The sequence below is a fragment of the Rattus rattus genome, chromosome 2 (assembly GCF_011064425.1).
Source record: "Rattus rattus isolate New Zealand chromosome 2, Rrattus_CSIRO_v1, whole genome shotgun sequence".
In the NCBI taxonomy this organism is placed as follows: domain Eukaryota; kingdom Metazoa; phylum Chordata; class Mammalia; order Rodentia; family Muridae; genus Rattus; species Rattus rattus.
Window position 1 is genome coordinate 39,465,566 of NC_046155.1, and position 21,060 is coordinate 39,486,625.

The 21,060-nt window shown below is 45.2% G+C and overlaps 1 protein-coding gene across 34 annotated transcripts in view; it reads right to left on the reverse strand.

Annotated features, from left to right (window-relative positions):
• The window catches only part of Sorbs1 (sorbin and SH3 domain containing 1), a 115,599-nt gene that overhangs the window by 49,285 nt on the left and 45,254 nt on the right, over nt 1-21,060 (reverse strand). For 20 of the 34 annotated variants that reach the window (XM_032891916.1, XM_032891914.1, XM_032891907.1 and 17 more), the window contains 5 exons: nt 13,590-13,637; nt 13,352-13,481; nt 10,900-11,014; nt 5,522-5,605; nt 1,798-1,863 (listed from right to left, as the gene is read on the reverse strand). In XM_032891916.1, coding sequence (XP_032747807.1) covers nt 1,798-1,863; nt 5,522-5,605; nt 10,900-11,014; nt 13,352-13,481; nt 13,590-13,637 — 443 coding nt within the window. The remainder of the gene's footprint in view (nt 1-1,797; nt 1,864-5,521; nt 5,606-10,899; nt 11,015-13,351; nt 13,482-13,589; nt 13,638-21,060) is intronic. The other 14 variants (XM_032891932.1, XM_032891933.1, XM_032891927.1 and 11 more) reach the window with 3 other exon arrangements.

Here is a 21,060-nt window from a genome sequence, read left to right on the forward strand (position 1 = left end):
TTATCCCAGACCCACAAGGAGGCTACCACAAACTCTGGTATCTCTGCCCTTCCCTGGGTTTGGGTCTCAATACTGCTTACATCTAGCACAGACCCATTATCAATTACAAATGTCCTCCCACAGTTTGTGGCCCTTCCTGGCCACTATAGAAATGTCCACATAAAGCCATAATTTCTCACTAGAGGCTCTTCAGTGTTGTCAGGGAACCTAAAGCACACTTCAGCAAACATTCACCTTCCCCTAGAAGTCTGTTCACCTTGGACTGGCTCTCTCTCCTTTCCCCTTCCTACCTTTTAAACACATACATTTTAACGTGGCCCCCTTTAAGATACCAGCAAAGGTATCCAGTGTTAAATGCTCATATCCAGGCTGTTTGATATCTACAGTGTGTTTTTTTGTTGTGAACTTGCTGACCTTTACGATGACATACACCGTTGCTCTGACAATGCCTTAGCCCAGTTACTATTGCTGTGTCTATCAAAATGACCTGAGGTTGGCATCTCCCAGGGTGACAAAAAAAAAAAAAAAAAAAAAGCAAAGCTAAGAAAAACTGGCTCCCCAAATAGCACTCTGGAAATTCAAAGAAGGCAGAGGAAAGAACTTTTAAAAGGTCATCAAAAGAAGAAATACGGGGCATGGTGGGTAGGGAAGAGTTCAAATCATCAGCCATCCTGTATGTATTTAAAAAGTGCTTTAAGGAATATGCCAAGTTCCAAAGGATTCCAAACAAAAAAATTGACCCGGTGGGGTGTGTGTGTGTGTGTGTGTGTGTGTGTGTGTGTGTGTGTGTGTGTGTGTGCATGTATGTGTATGTGTGTGTGTGTGCGTGTGTGTGTGTGTATGTGTGTGTGTATGTGTATGTATGTGTGTGTGCATGTATGTGTGTGTGTATGTGTGTGTATGTATGTGTGTGTGTGTGTATATGTATGTGTGTGTGTGTGTGTGTGTGTGCATGTGTGTGTGTGTGTGTGTGTGTGTGTATGTGTGTGTGTGTGTGTGTGTGTGTGTGTGTGTGTAAACAGAAAGCCATGCATCTCAAAGCTAGCAGCATCACCCTCTGTCATCTCCACAACATAGAAACCAACGAACAGAGACAGAGAAGAAAACAAGGCAGAGCTGGAAAAGGAACCAAGAGCAAGAGAAAAACTGGAAATACCTGTGGCGAGTGTGCACTGGGTGATTTATTAACCGTCTCCACTTTCTCTAAATCTGCCTCTAACTCTGCTTGGCACAAGTTGAGATCTTTTTCTAGGTTAGTCTGGTTCAAGAAAGAAAAAGATGAGAAAGAATGTTTTAGTTCAGAGAAAAGAGGAAGGGATGGAGGGTTAAGTATGAAAGATGAATTTCGTTTTTAGTGTCATAATTTTAATAGGGTCACGGTGGCCTGAGTCAATCACAAGAGCTCACTGGAAATTAGTTTAAAGACGTGAACACAGAAAGAGCAACACTAAGCAGGTTTAAGGAAAACCTCGGTAACGGAACTTCAGACATCTATTCTACTTCTAAGGAGAACTACAAGTGCTACAAAAACCTACCTGGGAGGAAAGGTCTGCTTCCTTTGTGTCAGAGTATAACGACTGTGACAAGAGTTGGTTTAAAAAAACAAAGCAAAACGAACCTCTACGCATTAGTATATGTCTCACGGACTTCATTAAATAGTTTTATCACCAGGCCAAACAAGTTACTAAGTTAAAAAAAATAAAAAGGATTTAAGAAAAGAACACACACCCACAACACACTCACGGCACCCAAAGCTAGCGGTCTAGCACACAGTCCGAGGAGGAGGCACGGAATTACCTTTCTATCCCCTCTAGGAAGGATAGAGCAGTCTCCAGGAGTATAGTCCCATATCTTTTTAGGAGGCTGACGGGAAGCAGAGGAGGAAATGAAGAAATAAGCATAAAGGCATAAAGACAGACATGGGGCTCAGACAAGGAGGGGCACACTAGGAACCGGACCGACACAGAAAGCTGAACTCAAAGGAAAGGGCTGGGGTCCTGGCTCAGGACACGAAGCTGTCTGCCCCAGGGGACCTGGAATCTCTGATTAGGAATACACGTTTCAAGAGTAAATCAACCCTTGATTCTCAATACTAAAAATAATTAAATTAAAAAGGCGGGGGTGGGGGAAACATCAATAATGAATTGAAACAAATCTAGAAACTCAAATTCTTTCTTGTTCTCTTCAAACAAAGACTGAACCTGGAGGTTTTTTTTACATTTTTGAAAACAGTCTTTCCTACTGCAGGAAAAATTCACTGCGTGTTAATAAATGCGGGAATCTGTTAGGTTTGGCCAACAGAGGCTCACCTAAAAAGGTGACCTAGAAAGGTTTGTAGCAGCAGAATCCAGAGTAGGGATCAATGGCATCCAGAGTGGGAATTCAAATAGTGCACGTGACAATTTCACACTTGCAGCTTAACTGGCCTTTCATAATGGAAGCAGAGTTAGGTAATACCAGTGCCGCTACAGGCATGCCCCAACCCCTAGCAGGTCAGAGGTCACTATGTTTGTTCTTTACCCCTTCATGGACAACCAGAGAGCTGAAAAATCTTCCAGGAGAATGCTGCAGGCTTACCAAGGGTGTGTGTGTGGAGTGAGAGCTAAGCAAACTTCCAGAAACTTCTAACTCTGAATTTCTCTCTCACAAAGTGGATTCTGACTGTGCCTATGTACACTTGAGATCTACCATTCTATGACCTCTGAGGAGATCAAACCCAGGAGATCATTAAAAGCTCTGCAGACTGCATGCAAGTTTCATGTCCCTTAACTCTACAGAAGCACTCGGGGGATTAATACTGAGAAACATTGCCTTGAGTTTGTGGCTAGACAGCAAATCAATTTCTGTAGAAACTGGGGGGAAGGGGAGAGTCAAAGGTGGGCCCTCTTGCTCCCTGTGCTACCTCTCCAAAAGAAAAGCAAACTGACTCTGGCTGTGTTTTTACTGTCAGCAGCAGGTCTTCACGGATGTGAGGTCTGTGTCCTGCAACGTCAGTGATATGGCCACCATTCATTTTTAGCGTTTAATACAGTCAATGGCTGTCTGGGAAGTAGACTTTTTAACACGTGTTATTCCCACATTTTTCTTACTTTGTCACAAATTCCATAAACAAGTATCTACAAATTAAATTTGCTTCAAACAATCACCCCGCCCCGCCCCCGGTGGTCTCTGATGTCTTAAATCATTGGTTATTCATAGCGCCTTACTTAGGTCACCAATCAGGATCGTGCTGCGATCTTATGTTCTTTTTGAGTGGGTTTCTAAGAGGAGGCTTAGGAAGAAAAAGGAACTCAGCAACTATTAATACCAGGATTCCCTCGGGCTCCACTAGGAGTAAGAACCCTAAGTTGGTGTGAGAACAACAGACACAAAATATTGATGACAACTTGTGTCTCCTGTGATTGGCAGACTCAGGAATGGCTAACACATCTTACAAAACAACTGCCACCAATTACGGCTTTGCCACAGCAGGGCGCTCTATAATTAGAATAGGAGAGAAGAAGGGGAAAAAACCCACTCTCCTACCACCTTCCTAAATTCTGTTGGTTCAACTAAATAACAAGTCCTCCCTGGGGATGTCTCAGACCATATGTGAAAGTGTTCTTTTCACCGAGGTCCCTGGAGATGTGGCACCTGTTCTTTTGACAAATCTTCGGGAGCTAAGGCTACACGAAAAGGAATCAATCCCCCAAGATAAAGAATTATCTGACAACTGATGTGTGCCCTCCATGCTTACACAGGTCAGCTAACAGTGTTTTGGCAAAACTCTTAATGTACCAAGTTATTCTCAAGACCTGTTTCCTGAAGGCTGGGACTCTGAGGTATTGTCTCACACCAACGGACTTGTTTGCAGTGATAGAGTTATGAGAATATATCACTAGTAATCAATTAGTAGAGATGCTTCCCTAACTTTTGCAAAAACTTAGTATTTCAGATTAAACTGGCTTAGTTATTTGGTAGACAAGGGGGTGGCTAGCAATCTGCCGATCTGGAAAAGGACTTTAAAAAAAAAATCACTGGCGTGGATTCTGGAGAAAGGAGCTGAAAACGAGCATCTCCTATTTCCATGAGGACAGTGAGCTGCACACAGCCATCAGCGCTACGGAGGGGACCACACATATCAATACGTGTTCAATAACCAAGCAGGTCTTAAGGAAAAGGATTAGGATACCATTCATTTTACTGCATGCAAGAAAGACCGTGTGTTAAATCTGGTGTCTAAATAGTGAAAAGCAAAAAAAAAAAAAAAAAATGGGGGTGTGGGGGGAAGGAGAAGAAAGGAGCTGTGCACTGTGCCCTGAGGAGGAGAGAGAAAAGTGTAGCTGGGCAGACACTTCCTCTCCACTGTCCCTAGGTGGCGCTCATCAATAACAGATTAGGGGAAGAGGAGTGATGACTGCATCCTGCAGGGCCCAAAAAGGAGGAATACCTGGTCCTACAAGCTCAAATGTTGGCAACTGGGCACTCCTAACTTTCAAGCTTAGCACCTGTAAGCCAAATCAGCCATTCCACAGTGCCAACCTGAACTGCCTGTCTTCATCTTAATAAAAAAAAATACACAGCATGGAATTCAACATCTTACTGAACTATAAAAATCAGTTCCTATCCGCAGATAAAAAAACCACCCGAGACCCAGACCAATGGTTAGAGCCTCACGCCCACGTCTAACATCTATTTCTCTAGGTATAACTCTTCCACCTATAAATTCCTTTTGCAGTTATAATTGGGAATTCAAAGTAGTTACAGTTTTCAAGTCTATCGCCATGAAAATTTAAAGTAATTCCAGGCTTAAAGTGCTTCACCTCCAATGGAAGGACTAATTCAGATTGTTATGGGTATTAAAACTAACAAACTTCCAAAAATAAATTCTCAAATACCTTAGGGGAAGCTGCTGACCACTAAATTTTCTAGAGTTCTACTTTCCCTTCCAAACGATACTAGCACAACTCAGAAAAAAAATCATTCCCTAAAAAGCTGCCTTTAACTGGGTTGGACTTGGGGTTATATCTGCACAGAGGAGCAGGTGGATTTTGTTTGTTTGTTTGTTTGTTTGTTTGTTTTTGTCTTGTATTGGTTTGGTTTTTTGCATATTCAAAAACTTGCCTTGCATGCATGCTTTCAAAATGTGGTATGAGGCGTCGTAACACCACCCTTCTCAGTGACGCATTTCCCCACCTTTCTTCATAAACCTTAATGACTGGCTGTGTGGCAGAAAAACTAAATGCCGCCCACCAGGAATATGATACTTGTTGGAGGTGGCAGAGAGGTCCTAGGACAAACTACCGATGCCCCGGTCACTCTCTGGATGTTCTAGAAAGGTGTACCTCGGAGTTCACTGTCCCCTCTTGCGGAACTGAGGAAAACCTATAGGTCGTAGTGAGATCATGCAATCTGACCATGGACAGTTATCACGGCTGCTCCCGCTACTGGATTCCTCACGCGGGCCTGATTCTGTAGCAGCAGCAAGGCACCAACAGCATCATTTCACAAGGTGTATAACCACCAAAGCTATCACACTTACCGGTCTCCCAAACTCCAATTCCGAAAAGAATTTATACCAAGGTTCATTCTTTAAATCTATCTCTTCTGGGCTTATATCCCGACTCTATAAGGGTTGGTGACAGGGAAATGGAAGAGAGAGAAGGATAACATTATGTAAAAGTTACATAGGAGCCAGTAGAGATGCAGCGGCTGTGGGTTACACAGCGCCTGCTTCAACAGCAGACACTGTCCAGTTTTACTGACCCCAGAAAAACAGGGAAACCGAGGCAGGGAGCAGTGAGGTATTTGTTTTCAGTCCAACGGCAGAGGCAGATGGACTGGACATAGGGACTCGGCACCACACCTCGACCCGTCACCACAAAGGTGAATACGGGCAGACCGGCATTCTTAATCATTTCAGCCTTAGAGAAAACAAAGTCCTTATTTCCTCTTGCAAAAATAATAATAATAATAATAATAATAATAATAATAATAATAATAATAATAACCGTGAGCGCATAAGCTGGCGAGCACAGCAAACATTCAGCGTCTATGTCAGAATAAAGCAAATGGTTTTCATGGGCCAGGACGGTTTTAGTACTTATTTGTAAGGCTGCCCTAAGGTTTTCAAGATAAATGCAGGTATGGACACTTCATCAAAGCCAGCTGGTTAACACTGCATCTTTAATGGCACATGAGCAGGTGAGATACCATGTGTCATACACGGCCGAGTGAAAATGACGTAAGTCAAAGTAGAGGACACAGGTGAAAGCCGTTTTAAACAAGTGTCGTGGGGGATGAGCACAGACAGCATACACTCTGTGTTCTAACAAACAGATGTTAAAGGACTGAGGGGAACAAGCAAGTGACAGAGAAGCTAGACGAGACGGAGGACAGAACGGGGAGAAAGCTTCTGTGTTATACTCCAAAGTCATATCCCTCGCTGCCACTACACTAAGACGCGTCACGGAGATTGATACTTGGACCCTGCAACTTAACATGTCATCGGATATGTGTTAGAGTTCTGGCACTTTATCTAGGAAATATCGCCTACTTTTGGAAAACACCAAAAATGGATGACTAGAAATCAATTCAAGTTTTCTAATAAAAGGAGTTAGGCCCATTGTTTGAGTTCAGGGTTTGCTTAAGTTCATATGGTCTCAGTAACTCTGAAAATTACCAAAGGTTGAGATGTGATTTTTTTTTTAAATAACAACCTGAAATACAAAAATGTTCACAGTTTCTTCTGAGGTTGAAGATATCACACAAGAAACTTAGCTGCCCCATGGCCATAAAGTAGATGACACAGAATAGCCAGCTGCCAGCCCCACCAACAGGTCATCAGCGCCACCACACCCCAGAGTAGTCCTTCCCGGAGGTACTGACACCACTAAGGCAGTGTTCAAATCTCTCTGCAAGCAGAAAACTGTCTTAGTGACTTTACCAAGCCCTTCTTCCAAATTCCCTGGAACCATTCGTCATTTGTTCATTCCTGCTGTTAAGGTAGAAGATATACGGGCACATCAGAGGCTTCAACTGAAATATGATTTGAAACCACGGGGGAATATACGCTGAACTCCGACCTCTTGCATCTAGATCAGCTTCCTCTAGAGTTCCCATCCTGAAGGAAAAAGCCTGTCCATCCAGATATAAATAGTGTGTGTGTGTGTGTGTGTGTGTGTGTGTGTGTGTGTGTGTGTGTGTGTGTAGGTATCAGAGGAAAAACTTTAAGTGAGAGTTTCTGAGCTACCTTGTTTCCTGAGTCAGGGTCTTTCTGTCACTCAGTGCTCGCCAATTGGGCCAGGCTGGCTACCCAGCGAGTCCTAAGGATCTGCCTGGCTCTACCACTCCAGGGCTGGAACTGTACGCACTCTTTTTCTGGGAACTGAACTCAGGACCTTTAGCACTTTACCAGCTGAGCCATCGCTCCAGCCTGGCTTCTGCCTTTATTCGGTGAAAAGCAGCACAGTGTCCACAAACCCCAAACCATTTGGGAATGATGGCTTAGGCACTGGCTCATTCTACAATCTAGAACGATGGGTTTTCATGAAACCTACTTCCCACTTGTTATTCTTGAGAAGACTATTTATAAACTCGTCCCCGGGAATAGGTTAGGGTTTTTGTTTTTGCTTTTTTTTTTTTCTCAGTAAAATGTACTGACATACCAACTTTTTTGGGAAGCTGCCTAAGAGTTAGCCTATTTACAGCCTTGAAAGAACAGCCCATTTCACTCTTGAATGCTGTTTACAGGATCATTGCCTGCAAGGCTAGTGTTGAATAAAGAAAAGGATATGCTAAATATCTTAGATCTAAAGCCTTGGTTCTTTGAGCTGCCCAGACATAAAGGTAAAAAGATATTACCCACAGTGCTCATACCTGCGCTAGCTTGCCATGTGGAACTAAGCGGCATCTAACCAAGGAACAGACTAAGAATGGACACCCCTGCTGGAAGCGAAGAGTAAGCCCTGTTCCCACAACCATGGCCCTTCCACAGTGTCAGGGACTGGTCCTTGCTGCTGTAGGCTGCTCTGTTTCCAGCTTGATAAAGTCCACAGAAGGGGCAGGTAGCGTGCTAAGAAAGTGCCACTTCCTCAAAGACAGTGCTGATGCTTGAACAGGGGCCAGAGACCAGCTTCAGATTTCATTGGGTAAATCATCTGAACATGGTGTGTTCCCTTACACCGTGCTTCACAGTTTCATGGCTCTCATACCCATATTACTCCTCCGGCCTCATCACCTGGTCCTCCACCAGGTTTGGAGGGCCAGATGCTCTTTCTAGGCACAAATCAAAGCCTTGAGGTTCAAGAAGGTTAAATGACGGCCCGAAGGCACATGGTAGAGTCAGGATCGGAACCCAGAGCTCAGACCTTCCGTGACTCATCCAGCACTCTGTAAACTGTGCTCCCCCACTCACCCTCGTACTGAGAGTAACGGGAGAGGCAGAGCTGGGCAAATCCCTGGTTCACACTTCCATATCCATTCTGTGCCTGTGATATCTCAACATCTGTCCTTGCTGCCACCCATGGAATATAAACTCCCACGTCTAGCCCAGGGCTTGGCATAGAAAAGCTTTATCTATGTATTGGTTAAATGAAGCTTATGACCTGTGGGAGGTTTCAGCAGAGAGAAAAAAAAGTGTAAAAGAGTAAAACCTAAACATTCCTGATAGTAGGGATCAGGCAACACATCTCTAAGAACAAGGCCGGAGAGGAAAGGCTGACTTACAGATAGGGACACAGGAAGTATTTAGACCTTTAAGAATATGCCAAACAGGTCATCTAGGATGGGAGTCACCCGGGGACTCTGAAGGTACTGGTGTCTTATGGGCATAGTGTGAGCAGGCTCCAGGGCCCCGCAGCCTGTGTAAGTTAACATTCTTCTTGATGGTAACAATTAGCTCTGCCTGGACCCACTCCCTGAACTGGCAGAATTAAGCAAGCTTGAGCACCTCCAACAGAAGAGAAAAGTGGAGTTTCTCTTTCTTCACAAAGCAAACTAAAGTAAAATCGGACTCTACGTCTGTCACCCATTTACACGTTTAATAATGAAATGATTCTTTAGCTCCCTTCGAAAAGTATATGAATGGGGGTGGGGGGTGCTGCTGAAATTCTGGCCAGCCAGATAACACCAAAAGGCAAGGCTCACACTGAAAGGCTCGCATTGAAATTCACACAGCAGCTTTTCTGTCCACATGATTAAAATAGCAGGATTTTAAAAAAGATCAAACATAATGGGCCAATTCAACCACTGTCAAAAAAAAAAATTAAGATTCAACTGAAATTCCTCCCTAAAATCGACGACTTGTCTTAGGAAGGAGGGAGCTAACTGGGGTGAAGGGCACTGAATTAAACGGTTGGACAGGTGCCCACATGCCACTACGGGTGGGACTCAGGCCTGGAGCACTACAGAGGAGCTCCTGTACTGAGACACCAGATGGTGTGCTGCTGTCCTCGTGGGCAGTCTCCACCACTGCAAAGACGGTCATCATGGGGCACCGTGGGACACTGCCCAGCACTTGTAAAAAGTAATTCCAACGATCCCGAGAACTGATACTGAAGGAGAACACAAAATAATGTCGTCTTCCTAGTTCTGTATAGAGGTGAAACAACTAAGACCAAGAGAAGGAAGTGGAAACAAAGACAACATTAAGAAGGAGGATGCGCCTTCAGCAAAGGCCAGGACAATCTATGAACGGCCACTGCCCAAATAAAAGCACCCAAAGGCTTCCAGAAACCCTGTAACCACTTGCTTATTGCTAAAGAGTGTGGCTTTCTTTCCAGGAACCCTTGGGTTGAACATTTATTTACGTACATTTATTACATCTGGGGTACTTCCTGTAGGCAGACAACTCCCACCGAAGCAGGGAAACATTAGTCATTCAGTTTGCCTGCTTCAAATACCCATGGCGCCCAGCAAACACCGAGAATGGTACCTCTAAAGTCGTCTCTGTGAACTGGTGACCTTCTCCTGATTAAAATCACTCCGGCACTTATGAAGACATCACATCTCAGCTCAGAAAAAGTCAAACCAATTATCCCTTAAGAACCCGTAGAACAGCAGGCTGCCGCTCTTAAGGAGCAACCTCTCTCCTTCCCGCCATCCAGCCGGAGGGCTGTGAGGCTGATGCAGCTTTTGAGAATATCTTTCACCACTTTCCAAAATTTGAGCAAGCTTTTTCTAATGAAGGGTGAGTGAAAGGAAACACGACTGGCATATGTGAAACTAATCAGTTTGTAAAGCCTTCCTATTCGCAGAAGTGGCTGCTTTCCCACGGCAGCCTGAAATGTCCACACATTTTCCCCCCTACATTAATTTTCTAGAGATGTGAATTTATGTAAGGGACAATAAGCCAAACTAATTTTTATAAGTTACCTCTCAACACACTGCCAATCAAAGACAGGAGACCTAAGAGATAAAAACCTAACAGCCTAGGGGCTTTACCCCAAGTGACAACGTTCTCCTGGTTATTTATCTTTGAAGGATCTTAATGCCAGACTGGTCATTTCTGTAACATTCATCCACTTCAAACCAGAATTGCCTACAAAAATAAAAAAAACCTTTACTCACTCAGTAAGTTTGACAAAGAAGTACATTTTTTTTCCTAAAAAAAAAACCAAATTAAGTGAGATCCATCGCTGTTAGTAGAAAAATTAAAATGAGTTAAACCACGCACAAATGGAACAACAGAGCCACAAAAAAAGAAAAAAAAAAGACCACAGTTTTTTAAAAGCAGACTCGGGATTAATTTATGAAGACCTGCAGAAATGCAGAGAGGGGGAAAATACTTCAATTTTTTTCCATTGTCCTAAACAAAACAAGCCTATCTCAAGTGGGGGAAGAGTATGCTCTAACTACACAAGGCATCTGAAGTAGAAAACAAGGGCAGAGCAAACAAAAGACCTTTCACAAGCACATTACCATCTTCTCATTGGTCAGGACGGAAGACTTGCCGGGCTGATACTCATAAATGCTTTTGGGCTCTGCTCGGTATTTTCTCGTATCCACTTTCTTATCTGGGGGCTCCCAGTCGTTTCTGTAGAAGGAAAAAAAAAATCCTATATTCATGAAAATAGTACCAGCTCCCCACGAGGTCTGAACCTGGTTGGCTGTAGTCTTAATCAAAGGATTTGTCTATCTGAAGCACAAAACTGGAACCAGGGCCAGCAATTCAGCTGTATTAGATTGGTTCTCAAAACAACCCAATTAAATCCTCCGTCTTGGCTCACAAGGGGCATGAGGCACCCTGTGCCCAAAACCTGACACCAGGACATGGATGGAGAGGAAGGGGTGAGAGGGAGGGGAACGCAGTAGGGCTTCCCCTGGAAAGACGTCTTTTACCTTGCTCTGTCTCTTATGACTATAACATTCCCCCAAACACGCCTGAACTCCCACACAATTTATGCAGACCACAGATACAGGTCCTCAAGCTGCCAGACTGTGGTTCAAACCCTGGCTACCCAGGTGATCTCAGTACTGGACATTACTGGAGCATTAGGCTTGTCAGACTGTCACATGGAGACCTCTGTGGCCACGTGCCAGGTCCACAGCAGTCTCACTGAACACCAGCTCCGTGCCCTGTGTTTCTTCCTATTCTGTACCTGAACCCCCTACATAGTTTGGGTCAAAGAGTTTTTGCTTTTTGTTTTTTGTTTGTTTGTTTGCTTGCTTGTTTTTGTTTATTATTTATCTGTGTGCTGGCTAATTTTATGTCAACTTGACACAAGCTAGAATAATCTGAAGGAGGAAACCTCAACTGAGAAAAATGACCCAATCAGATCCAGGTATATAGCATTTTCTTAATAAATTTTGGGGGAGGGCCAGCCCATTGTAGGCAGGGCCATCCCTGCACTGGTGGTCTCCAGATAGCTAAGAAAGCAGGCCAGTAAGCAGTTTTCCTCCACAACTTCGGATTCAGCTCCTGCCCCCAGGATCCTGTCCTCCTTCAGGTTTCGCCCTCACTGCTTTTGATGAACTGTTCTGTGGAACTGTGAGTGAGATCAACCCTTCCCTCCCCAAGATGCTTTACATCACAGCAACAGTAGCCCTAAGACCCTGAGTGTGAGTGTGTGTGTGTGTGTGTGTGTGTGTGTGTGTGTGTGTGTGCGCACGCGCATGCACTCGTGCCACACATGTCATGATACACACGAGTAAGTCAGAAGGACAACTCAATGGCGTGGGTTCTCCTCTTCCATTTTTAAGTGACTTACAGAAATCAAACTCGGGTGAAGCTTGGTGCCAAGCACCTTCACCTGTTAAACCCTCTTATCAGCCTGACATCCAAGAGATGGGATTTTGAAGGGTGCATGGATCTTTGCAAACTGTCTGCAAACTTTTTATGCAGGAACACTGCTGCGCTCTTGCACTATGCTTATATTTCGTTTTTCATGAAACTTTCTGGAAGAGAGGACAATGATTTGTATATTCTCCTGTAAAGTCTGGACAAAATGTCCATCTGCACAGAATGTACCCAGTAGGTGCTTACTGAAGACGCCTATAATTTCATGGTATATCCAGCACTCCTTTTTTATTAATTACCAGATTCATCAGGTAGATGTATCAGGCACATGTGGGGCATTTAAAACAGCCATTCACTTGCCCGTAGGGATACGGAGGTATGAAACTGGATGTGAATTTAAGAAAAAATTGTAAGTTTCATCTGCGCAGACCTTTTAGTTTTTGGAGACTGGCAAAAGCTAGGGTCAGAAAACACAGGGGACACCTGTCCAGGTGGCAGCAAATGATCACTCCACAGGACGTTTAGGTCAATACATGTCATATCAATAAACAAACAGACTTACAGAAAATAGCTGCATTTTAATATTGCAGTCTTTGCTATGAATATGCAAATGAACTTCCGAGTCTAGAGTTATAACAGAGCCCGATGGTACAGGCCTGTAATCTCAACTGCTTGTTGGCTGAGCTAGGAGGACTGAGAGTCTAAGCCCTTACTTGGGCTACATACAGAGCAAGTTCAAGGCTAGCTTGGACAACTTATTGAGATGCTGTCTCAAAGGAAAAGGTGAAGGAAGAGGGCCTGGAGATGACCTCCATGGGAGAACGCCTGCCTGGTATTCATGAAGAATCTGGGTTCAATGGAGCACTACAATCTTTTTCTCTTAAATAGAGAAAAGGTTACAGTAATTATCGTTGACATTAATTACGCCATGCTATGAGCCAGGCAGGGACAGGAAGGTCAAGTGCAATCTCTCACGGGGGACTCACGCTGTCTTTATCCTCGTTTCAGAGATAAGGATATGGAGACTCAGATTAAGTCACTGCTGAAGGGTGCAAGGATTCGAGTTTCTTGTTCCTAACAAAGGAGACTCCTGGGACTCAGACACTGGGGATGAGCATCTAAGAAAGCACTTACCTCTCCGGGCTGGACTTGAGTGAGGAGGAGCGGGCTGGGAGGGGGAGTGTGGCAGACCTCTTGACCACTTTCTCCCCGTCAATGTAGTTCATCTCACTTTTTGAGCGAGGCACAGAAAGGGGAGACTTTGCTGGAGAAAAGTACGTACAAAAAACTTTAAGCTCGAATGAAAACTAAACCCTGAGGTTGTCACTATTCCCTGCTTCCTCCCCCACAAGCAGGGGCTTCAGTCACTTACTGTCTTCAGAAAAGGAGTATCGAGGAGAGTGCAGGTCAGAATCATCATCTAGTGAACAAGAAAGAAAAATCAGGGGGGGGGGATAAACTAACATGAGACAACCCGGGTGGCACACCAAGCCCCACCTCATCCAGCCATTCCAGGGACCCAGCAGGGAGAGGACTCAAGCCAGGGGCTAACACCATACAGCGTACACTGCAGAGCAGTGAGCCTTGCAAGAATCTATCTGATCCAACATGGCTTGATGGAAACTGCTTCCAGATACCAGGAAATGTACAGGGACAGGACTCCTCACAAAGAGAGGGCCCGCCACCATATCTGGAAGGCTGGGTTGTGTGTCTGAGAAGCAGGGGCTGACATAGATCCAGCCACTCGATGCTCAGTCTTTGGTCTGGCCTGATGAGTGCTACCGCCTCTTTCTGAGCCTCAGAGCTGCTACTGGGTAGAAAGAAGAGGTCAAAAGAAGATGGCTGCTAGCTCCCTACGATAGCTTTGATTAGTTCTGTATGTTCTTCAGACAACAGAACTGGGAAAGAGATCGGGCAGCTAACAAGAATTCAAGAAAGTCCACATCACCATCTGCTTTTATTACATGTCAGCCTTGCTCCACACATAGATTTCTCAGGACCCAACACTGCCACGGCTGATGTAAGGTCTGCCCTGTGAGGGCACTGCTCGGGGTAAATATCCAAACCAAGTCTGCAACAAGTCAAACTCACATGACTTTCTGGCGTGTGATGGGCTCTGCGGGAGTGTGCACACACACACCCCCCCCCCTGGTAAACTACATTCTGGGTTCCGAGATGACCAAGAAAAGCTCTGAATGCCTCATGGAGCAGGCTGTAGTTTTTATAGCAAAAAATCAGAACACAAGCCCATTTACGGGAACTGATTCCCAAAACAAATCTGTCCCAAATACAAGGTATTTAGTCGTGACATCCATGATTAACCCCCCCCACCCCAGAGTGCCTGAAAATCTTGCTCTTTTGAATTTAGGGCACATGCACCTAGAATGAAGACCGGACCAATCCCTTAAAATCTGCACCACTCTCTGAGCAAAGCACATGAGCTACCCAGCAGAGACAAGTCGAGGGATTTGATACGCTGTGTTAATGGCGGTGTCCATCAAGTCCTTGTTTCTGGACACATCACGTATCTGAGCAGAAAAGGCCAGAATGTTTTATGAAATGTAAACAGGGCTGGTACTAGCATTATTTTGAGTATAGTGGTCGGCAAAGACGGCTCCTACCTTTCCGTCCCTTCCCTTCTTCCCATTTTTGTCAGTCCCAGGTGTCCCTTAGCTAAAACAGAGACATCAGGTACCAGGGTACCTTGCCTCTTTCCAGCCCCCATTGCTCTCATAAGAACTGGTCAACACCAAGGTTTGACAGGGACTAGGATTCTTGGATGGGAGGGTCTTACTTGTTGCTCAGGCTACCCTCTCATTTACAACCCTCCTGCCTCAGCCTTTTGAGTGCTGGGACTACAGGCCTGCATCACCAAAATCCACTCTCCTTTCACCATTACAAACAGAGTAAGCTTATGTATGTTAGCGTCTGAAAATGGGGCAGTGGGGAGATGAAATGGAATCAGAAATACAGTTCCGGAAAAGCGCTCTGAAGACTTCTGTGTTGCCAGCTTTTTGTTTGCTTTTGGAGTGATTTATTTTAAAGGGACTTTAAAATATGTATTTAAGTGTATTCACATAAAGCATGATATCAGCCAGGCTATAATTGATATTCTTTTATTTTTAAAGATTTATTTATTTATTATATACACTGTAGCTGTCTTCAGACACACCAGAAGAGGGCAGCAGATCCCATTACAGATGGTTGTGAGCCACCACGTGGTTGCCGGGATTTGAACTCAGAACCTCTGAAAGAGCACTGAGCCATCTCTCCAGTGCCCTATAATTGATATTCTTAACGATATTACTGGGTACAGGTGGGAAAGGAAGTCTCATCCACCCTAAGCAACACATGGCCAGGGTGTCTTTGTGAGTGAGCTTTTCACGTCTTACAGTGCTCACATGCCCACGTCTTACACGGACTTAAATTCAGAGACTCCATAAAAGCACGCAGATGTCAAATGGATCCATGTGAGCAACTTCAGCAATTATGACAAGGTCCACAATTTTTTACATCTCTATTACAAGAAAATTTTATCTCATTTTATAAATGAAAATGACAGTGCAAACTCCCATTATTAACTATGTAGTAACAGCTAGAAAGAGTTATATAAGGCACAAACCCCTCATTCTATAAACAGGAGACCAGGGCCTGAGGTCATTAAGAAAAATGTCCCTCAGCGACACAGTAAAAAAGATACATAGGCCAGGCAGGGGTGGCGTACACTTCTAATCCTTGTTCTTGGGAGACAGAGGCAGGTGGTCTCTGAGTTTTATGTCATCCTGGTCCACAGAGTTAAGTTCTAGAAGAGCCAGAGCTACACACAGAAACCTTGTCCTGAAAAAACCAAAAAAGAAAGAAGAAAGAAAGAGGGCTGGAGAGATGGCTCAGTGGTTAAGAGCACTGACTGCTCTTCCAGAGGTCCTGAGTTCAAATCCCAGCAACCACATGGTGGCTCACAACCATCTGTAATGGGATCTGATGCCCTCTTCTGGTGTGTTTGAGGACAGCGACAGTGTACTTATATATAATAAATAAATCTTGAAAGGAAGGAAGGAAGGAAGGAAGGGAAAGGGAAGGGAAGGGAAGGGAGGAAGGAAGGAAGAAAAGGACAGGACAGAACAGGACATACAGAAGAGAGAGAGTTGGGACCTTCCTTATGTCACCTCATTCCTGGGACAGGGGTGGCTGCTTTGTCACATTCTCTCTATTCACCTTTGTATCTCCAGTTCTGGGCATGGAGACTAAAACTGTCTGTCTGTTTGCTTTTTTTTTTTTTTTTTTTGGAGCTGGGGACCGAACCCACTGAGCCAAATCCCCAACCCCCCCTTTTTTTTTTCTTAATAAAGCCATGGGCCAACCAAGAAAGGCGTCCTGAAACTGAAGGGCACCACGGGCCAAGCCTTCTCCAGCCTAGAAGTCTTTGCTCTACTTTTCCCAACCTCCCCCACCCCCACCCCCAGGAGATGCTTAGGCAAGCCTTTGGAGTAACTCCACCACATTCACTTTGCCTCCTATTGGCCTCCAGGGATGACAGATAGCATTGCTATACCCTGCACTTCCTGTTTGAAATGTTCTCCTGGTAAGCAAGTCCACACTGAGAAAGTTGGGTACGCAGTTAGAATAACCAAGGACTGGAGGCCGAGTGTGAGGCCATCCTTCTACCAGTCCTGCTAGAGCTGGCCAAATAGAGTATCTGTACGTGTGCTTGTGTCTAACCATGAGATACATGAAGCAGAACCTTTCTCAATCTTCCCTAAGCTAACAACACAAATCCTACCACTACATCCTCCAAGGATTCTTGACAATAATGCCACAGAGGACTCAGCCGAGCTGGGCTTTTGTGATTTCTGCTTGTGATGGGACACATGCTATCTGTGCCCCTGGGAACAGCAAGCAACTGGCATCAAACATTGGCACCAACAGTCAGAACTTCCCCGGCGAACCATTCCGGGAAGCTTGAACACTTCCTGTGCAGGGCACGCACACACAGGGTGACCGACGTAACTTTGGTGCCTTGAAGGCCCCGACAAGCTCTGGTACTGGCAGACCAACAGCCCCCCAGGCTTTGGCAGTCTGGCCTTAGTAGCAGGATAGCTAACCAGCCCAACAGCTGCCAGGAGCTGCCTGATTGCCTTCTCAAACACAAGAACGACATTAAATCAATTTCTAAAAACTTCCCTCCTTGATTTTGCTGTTGCTCTTCAGAACTTAAACAATTCTGAAAGTCAGCCTGAGGGTGCTCATCGAAACTGTTTAAAACGCTACGAAACTGACAAAGCGGGATGCTTGGCCAAAAGCAGCATCCACAGAGCCCCAAACTGTGGGTCATTAAATTTCCAGTTAGTGCCTCTTAGGTCTTAAACCCAAAATTGTTTTTGTGATAATAAATGCCCACTTTAACATGATTTTATTCCGTTATTCGACACAATTCCTTCTTAGTCTTTATTCATGCAAGAGCAGGGACAGAAGATGGAAGTCACAAACGACCCCCACCCCCAAATCAAAAAGACAGAATCAGGGCGGCAAAGAAAAAGCAAGCAAAAGGGGGATAGGGAAGACAAGGATGCCAAGTCTAGGGGCTTTCCTAGAAGAGTAACAGGTTCTGTGTGTTTTTGTTAAGACTACCAAGTATCAAGGGACAGAAAACAAAGGCTGCAAGAGGGTGGAGAGTAGCTACAGAAGATACACTCCTTAGAAAGTTTGGTGAAGTAAGTGAGAAAGAAAGGGAGCAGCCTAGAGGGACCCAAGCCTAGAGGGACCCACAGGTGAGAGGGACCAGAAGCCTAGAGAGACCCACAGGCGAGAGAGACCCACGGGCTAGGGAAGGCTCACCATTCCCATCTTCATTCAGCCTTCTGGGTCCCGAGGTGGGAAGGCAATCAATGCTTCAGTTCTTAGCTATCCTGAGGACCAAAGACTTTTGCACATGCTGGGCGGAGACCTTCTGGGCAGCTCACATAAGGAGAGCAAAGGTGACTGCTGCAAGCCGCTCGGCCCCTCCCCTGGGCAGGACCAGCAAAAGTTTGGGGCAGGAGGCACAAGTGAGCCAAGCATCTTTACCACAGAACAACTTACTAGAACTCGAGCAAAATAAGGCTATTCTTAGAAATCCTGCACAGCTAGGAGAGCTATTTTTCACTCAGCTATGCCTGTGCCTGAGAAAACCCGCCTTCTGCAAGCCTTGCCTTAAGGCAAGCTGGAGCAGGAGCGAGAACACAGGACACCACAACCCTGTGACACAACCCAGAGATGCTTAGAAGTGGCACCATGAGTCACAGCCACAGAGCTTGGCGGTCTCGACCTCCAGTCAGAAATGGTTCTAGTGGAGGTCATGAACCAGGAGGAAAGCTGCTCTGTGACTTCCCCTCTGGCAAGAGCCCTTCACTGCAGTGTGGTTCAAGCCATGGATCACGAAGTAGCCTATTGGCTACTTGGCTTTGCTGTAGTTCTGGGGCATTGTGCAAAAGCATCCTGCTTTCTTGATGATACGTGCCAAGTCAGTTGTTCTTACAAGGCCGGAGCTTTGAATCTGCATTCCTTTCTCCAGCCCTAAATCCAAGCCGTCAGGTTGGATCTCGGCAAGTACCTTGGTCCTGGTGGTATCTTGCCATTCTGGTGTCATGGTCTCACCACTTGGGGAGCTTTTCCTAACCACATGTTCCCAGACAAGGCAGGACTGACTCAGGAGAAGCTACCATGCGTTGTCAGATAGTTCTTGGCAAGGAGGAGGCAACCACATGCACAAGGTCTAACATGAGAAGGATCAGCGGAACAAAAGCCCCTGTTCCGAGTCTAGGAGGCCCAAGGCTTGAATCCCGGCTCTCCCACTCCCTGTGTGACTTTTCGAGTGCTCACGCACTAACCCACCCGGGTTTCTTCAGACTCATCTGGTGGGGGTCTGGGAGGATGGAAATGAGGTAAACCATGGCAATGTACTCAGCACAGCGCCTCACGCAGTATAACAACAGCTTCTAAAAGCTGTGACTTGGGACCACTTAACCGAGTGAGGGGGTGCTGAAGAATTTGGAAATGAAGTTTTAAACCATGGCTGAAGTTGCTAATTCAAAGTCAAAAGTGACAAATCTAAGGTCTTTCCCGCACCCGCCATGCACCAGACTGCTCCGCTGCAGCCTTGGTTGGGAACACACAACATGTATGTATACCGTGTATGCTATCACACCACGCAACCCCAAGGTTGCCTGGAACGCCCCAGCTCAGACCGAGCTGCAGTGTTTGACTGTACGGAGAAAGTGTTCTGCTCTTAATACTCACACGGTTTAACCGTACCTTAAATACTTTCCTATCACCATTCTTCAGCATCTAAGTGGCAAATTCGCCACTGGGGATTGTATTACGTTAGAATATTGAGTTGCTGTCTTGAATTTCGTTTTAAAAAAAAATGTTAAATGTTCACGACAGAGTTTCCTCCAATTTCTGAAATGGTTCCAGACATACTTCTTCTGTTTTGGACTACTTTGTGTTTATGTGTTTTGTCTCTGCATTGATTACTATAAAGTCAAAATACTGATCAACTCTGAGAAACACCAAAGACAGCTTATGTTCTTTGATACCAAATATTCAGCTAAGATTTAACTCAGTGACAAACTAGTTCTGGGCATAGCGGTACACAGTCCTTTAATCCCAGCACTCGAGAGCTAGGCACAGGCAAATCTTCGTGAGTCTGGAGCCCAACCTGATCTACATAATGAGTTTTAGACCAGCCAGGGCCACATAGTGAGACTCTGCCAATTAATTAATTAATTAATTAATGCACCTTTCTCATTAGTGTAAAAATGTTTTAATCTTTGATAAATGGTAAAAGTACATGCGTGCTGAAGGACTATTTTAGAACGAATTTCTTTGTGATTTATCATCAGTGAATGTTTGCTATGTATGTACCAGGGGTAGCTTATAAGTATCTCGGGTGAAGAGGGAGTTAAGTAGCTCTGGTATCGGGCGGGCGGAAGCTCGGTGAGTGGCAGTCACCCCTCTGCTGTCTCTTAAAGCTGAACTTGAGGTGACAGAAAGGCTGCCTTTCAGAGGGGAGTAGCATGGAGGTGAGGGGCGTTGCCAAGCTCTCTTAAGGATTATGAGTTGCACAGATTGCTCCTTGCTATAACGCACGGGGCTCCCCCCCCCTTAAAGTACATGTAAGCCCCATTAAGACGTGGTCATCCTGTTTATCTTCCAGCCTCTGGCCAGAAGCTTACTTGTTCACTCAGGAAAGTGGAAGCTTTCTAAGCCAGTATAAACATATGCTCACAGGACCCCTGCTGACCAGGACATTCAGCTTTGAGCCACTTGTAAGTGTCATTTAAAAAAAAAAAGTACTGTGTTTGCAGCTATAATTCAGACAAATGTTCTAGCCCTCAGATAGGCTTTAATAGGCTTCTTACCAACAATCCTACTTCCAAATCCTAAACTACAATCAGCAGCAGCAGCAACAAGGGCCCCCTTCCCCCCGCCCCAACCCCAGGCCTGTGAGACCCAAGGCTCCAATTTCTAGGTTCTCTCTCTGGTCAACTCTCCCTCCTTTCCTCCCTACCTCCCTGTTGAAGGGTCTCACTATGTGGCCCCGGCTAATCTAAAAACTTAGTATGTAGCCAGATTTGGTATTTAATTCACAGTAATCCCCCTGCCTCAGCCTCCTGAGCACGGGGATGACAGGCATGTACCTCTACCATCTCTATTTCTCTGTGCATGTGAGTCCCGGAGCTACCTGTGAGGAATGGCACCATGGACAGAGCAAAGGATGGCTGTCTCTGCTCACAGACATGGCTGCTGGCCCTGTCAAAACACGGGTTCAGAAAGCCAGAACACCTCTTGAACGGCTTAAAAAA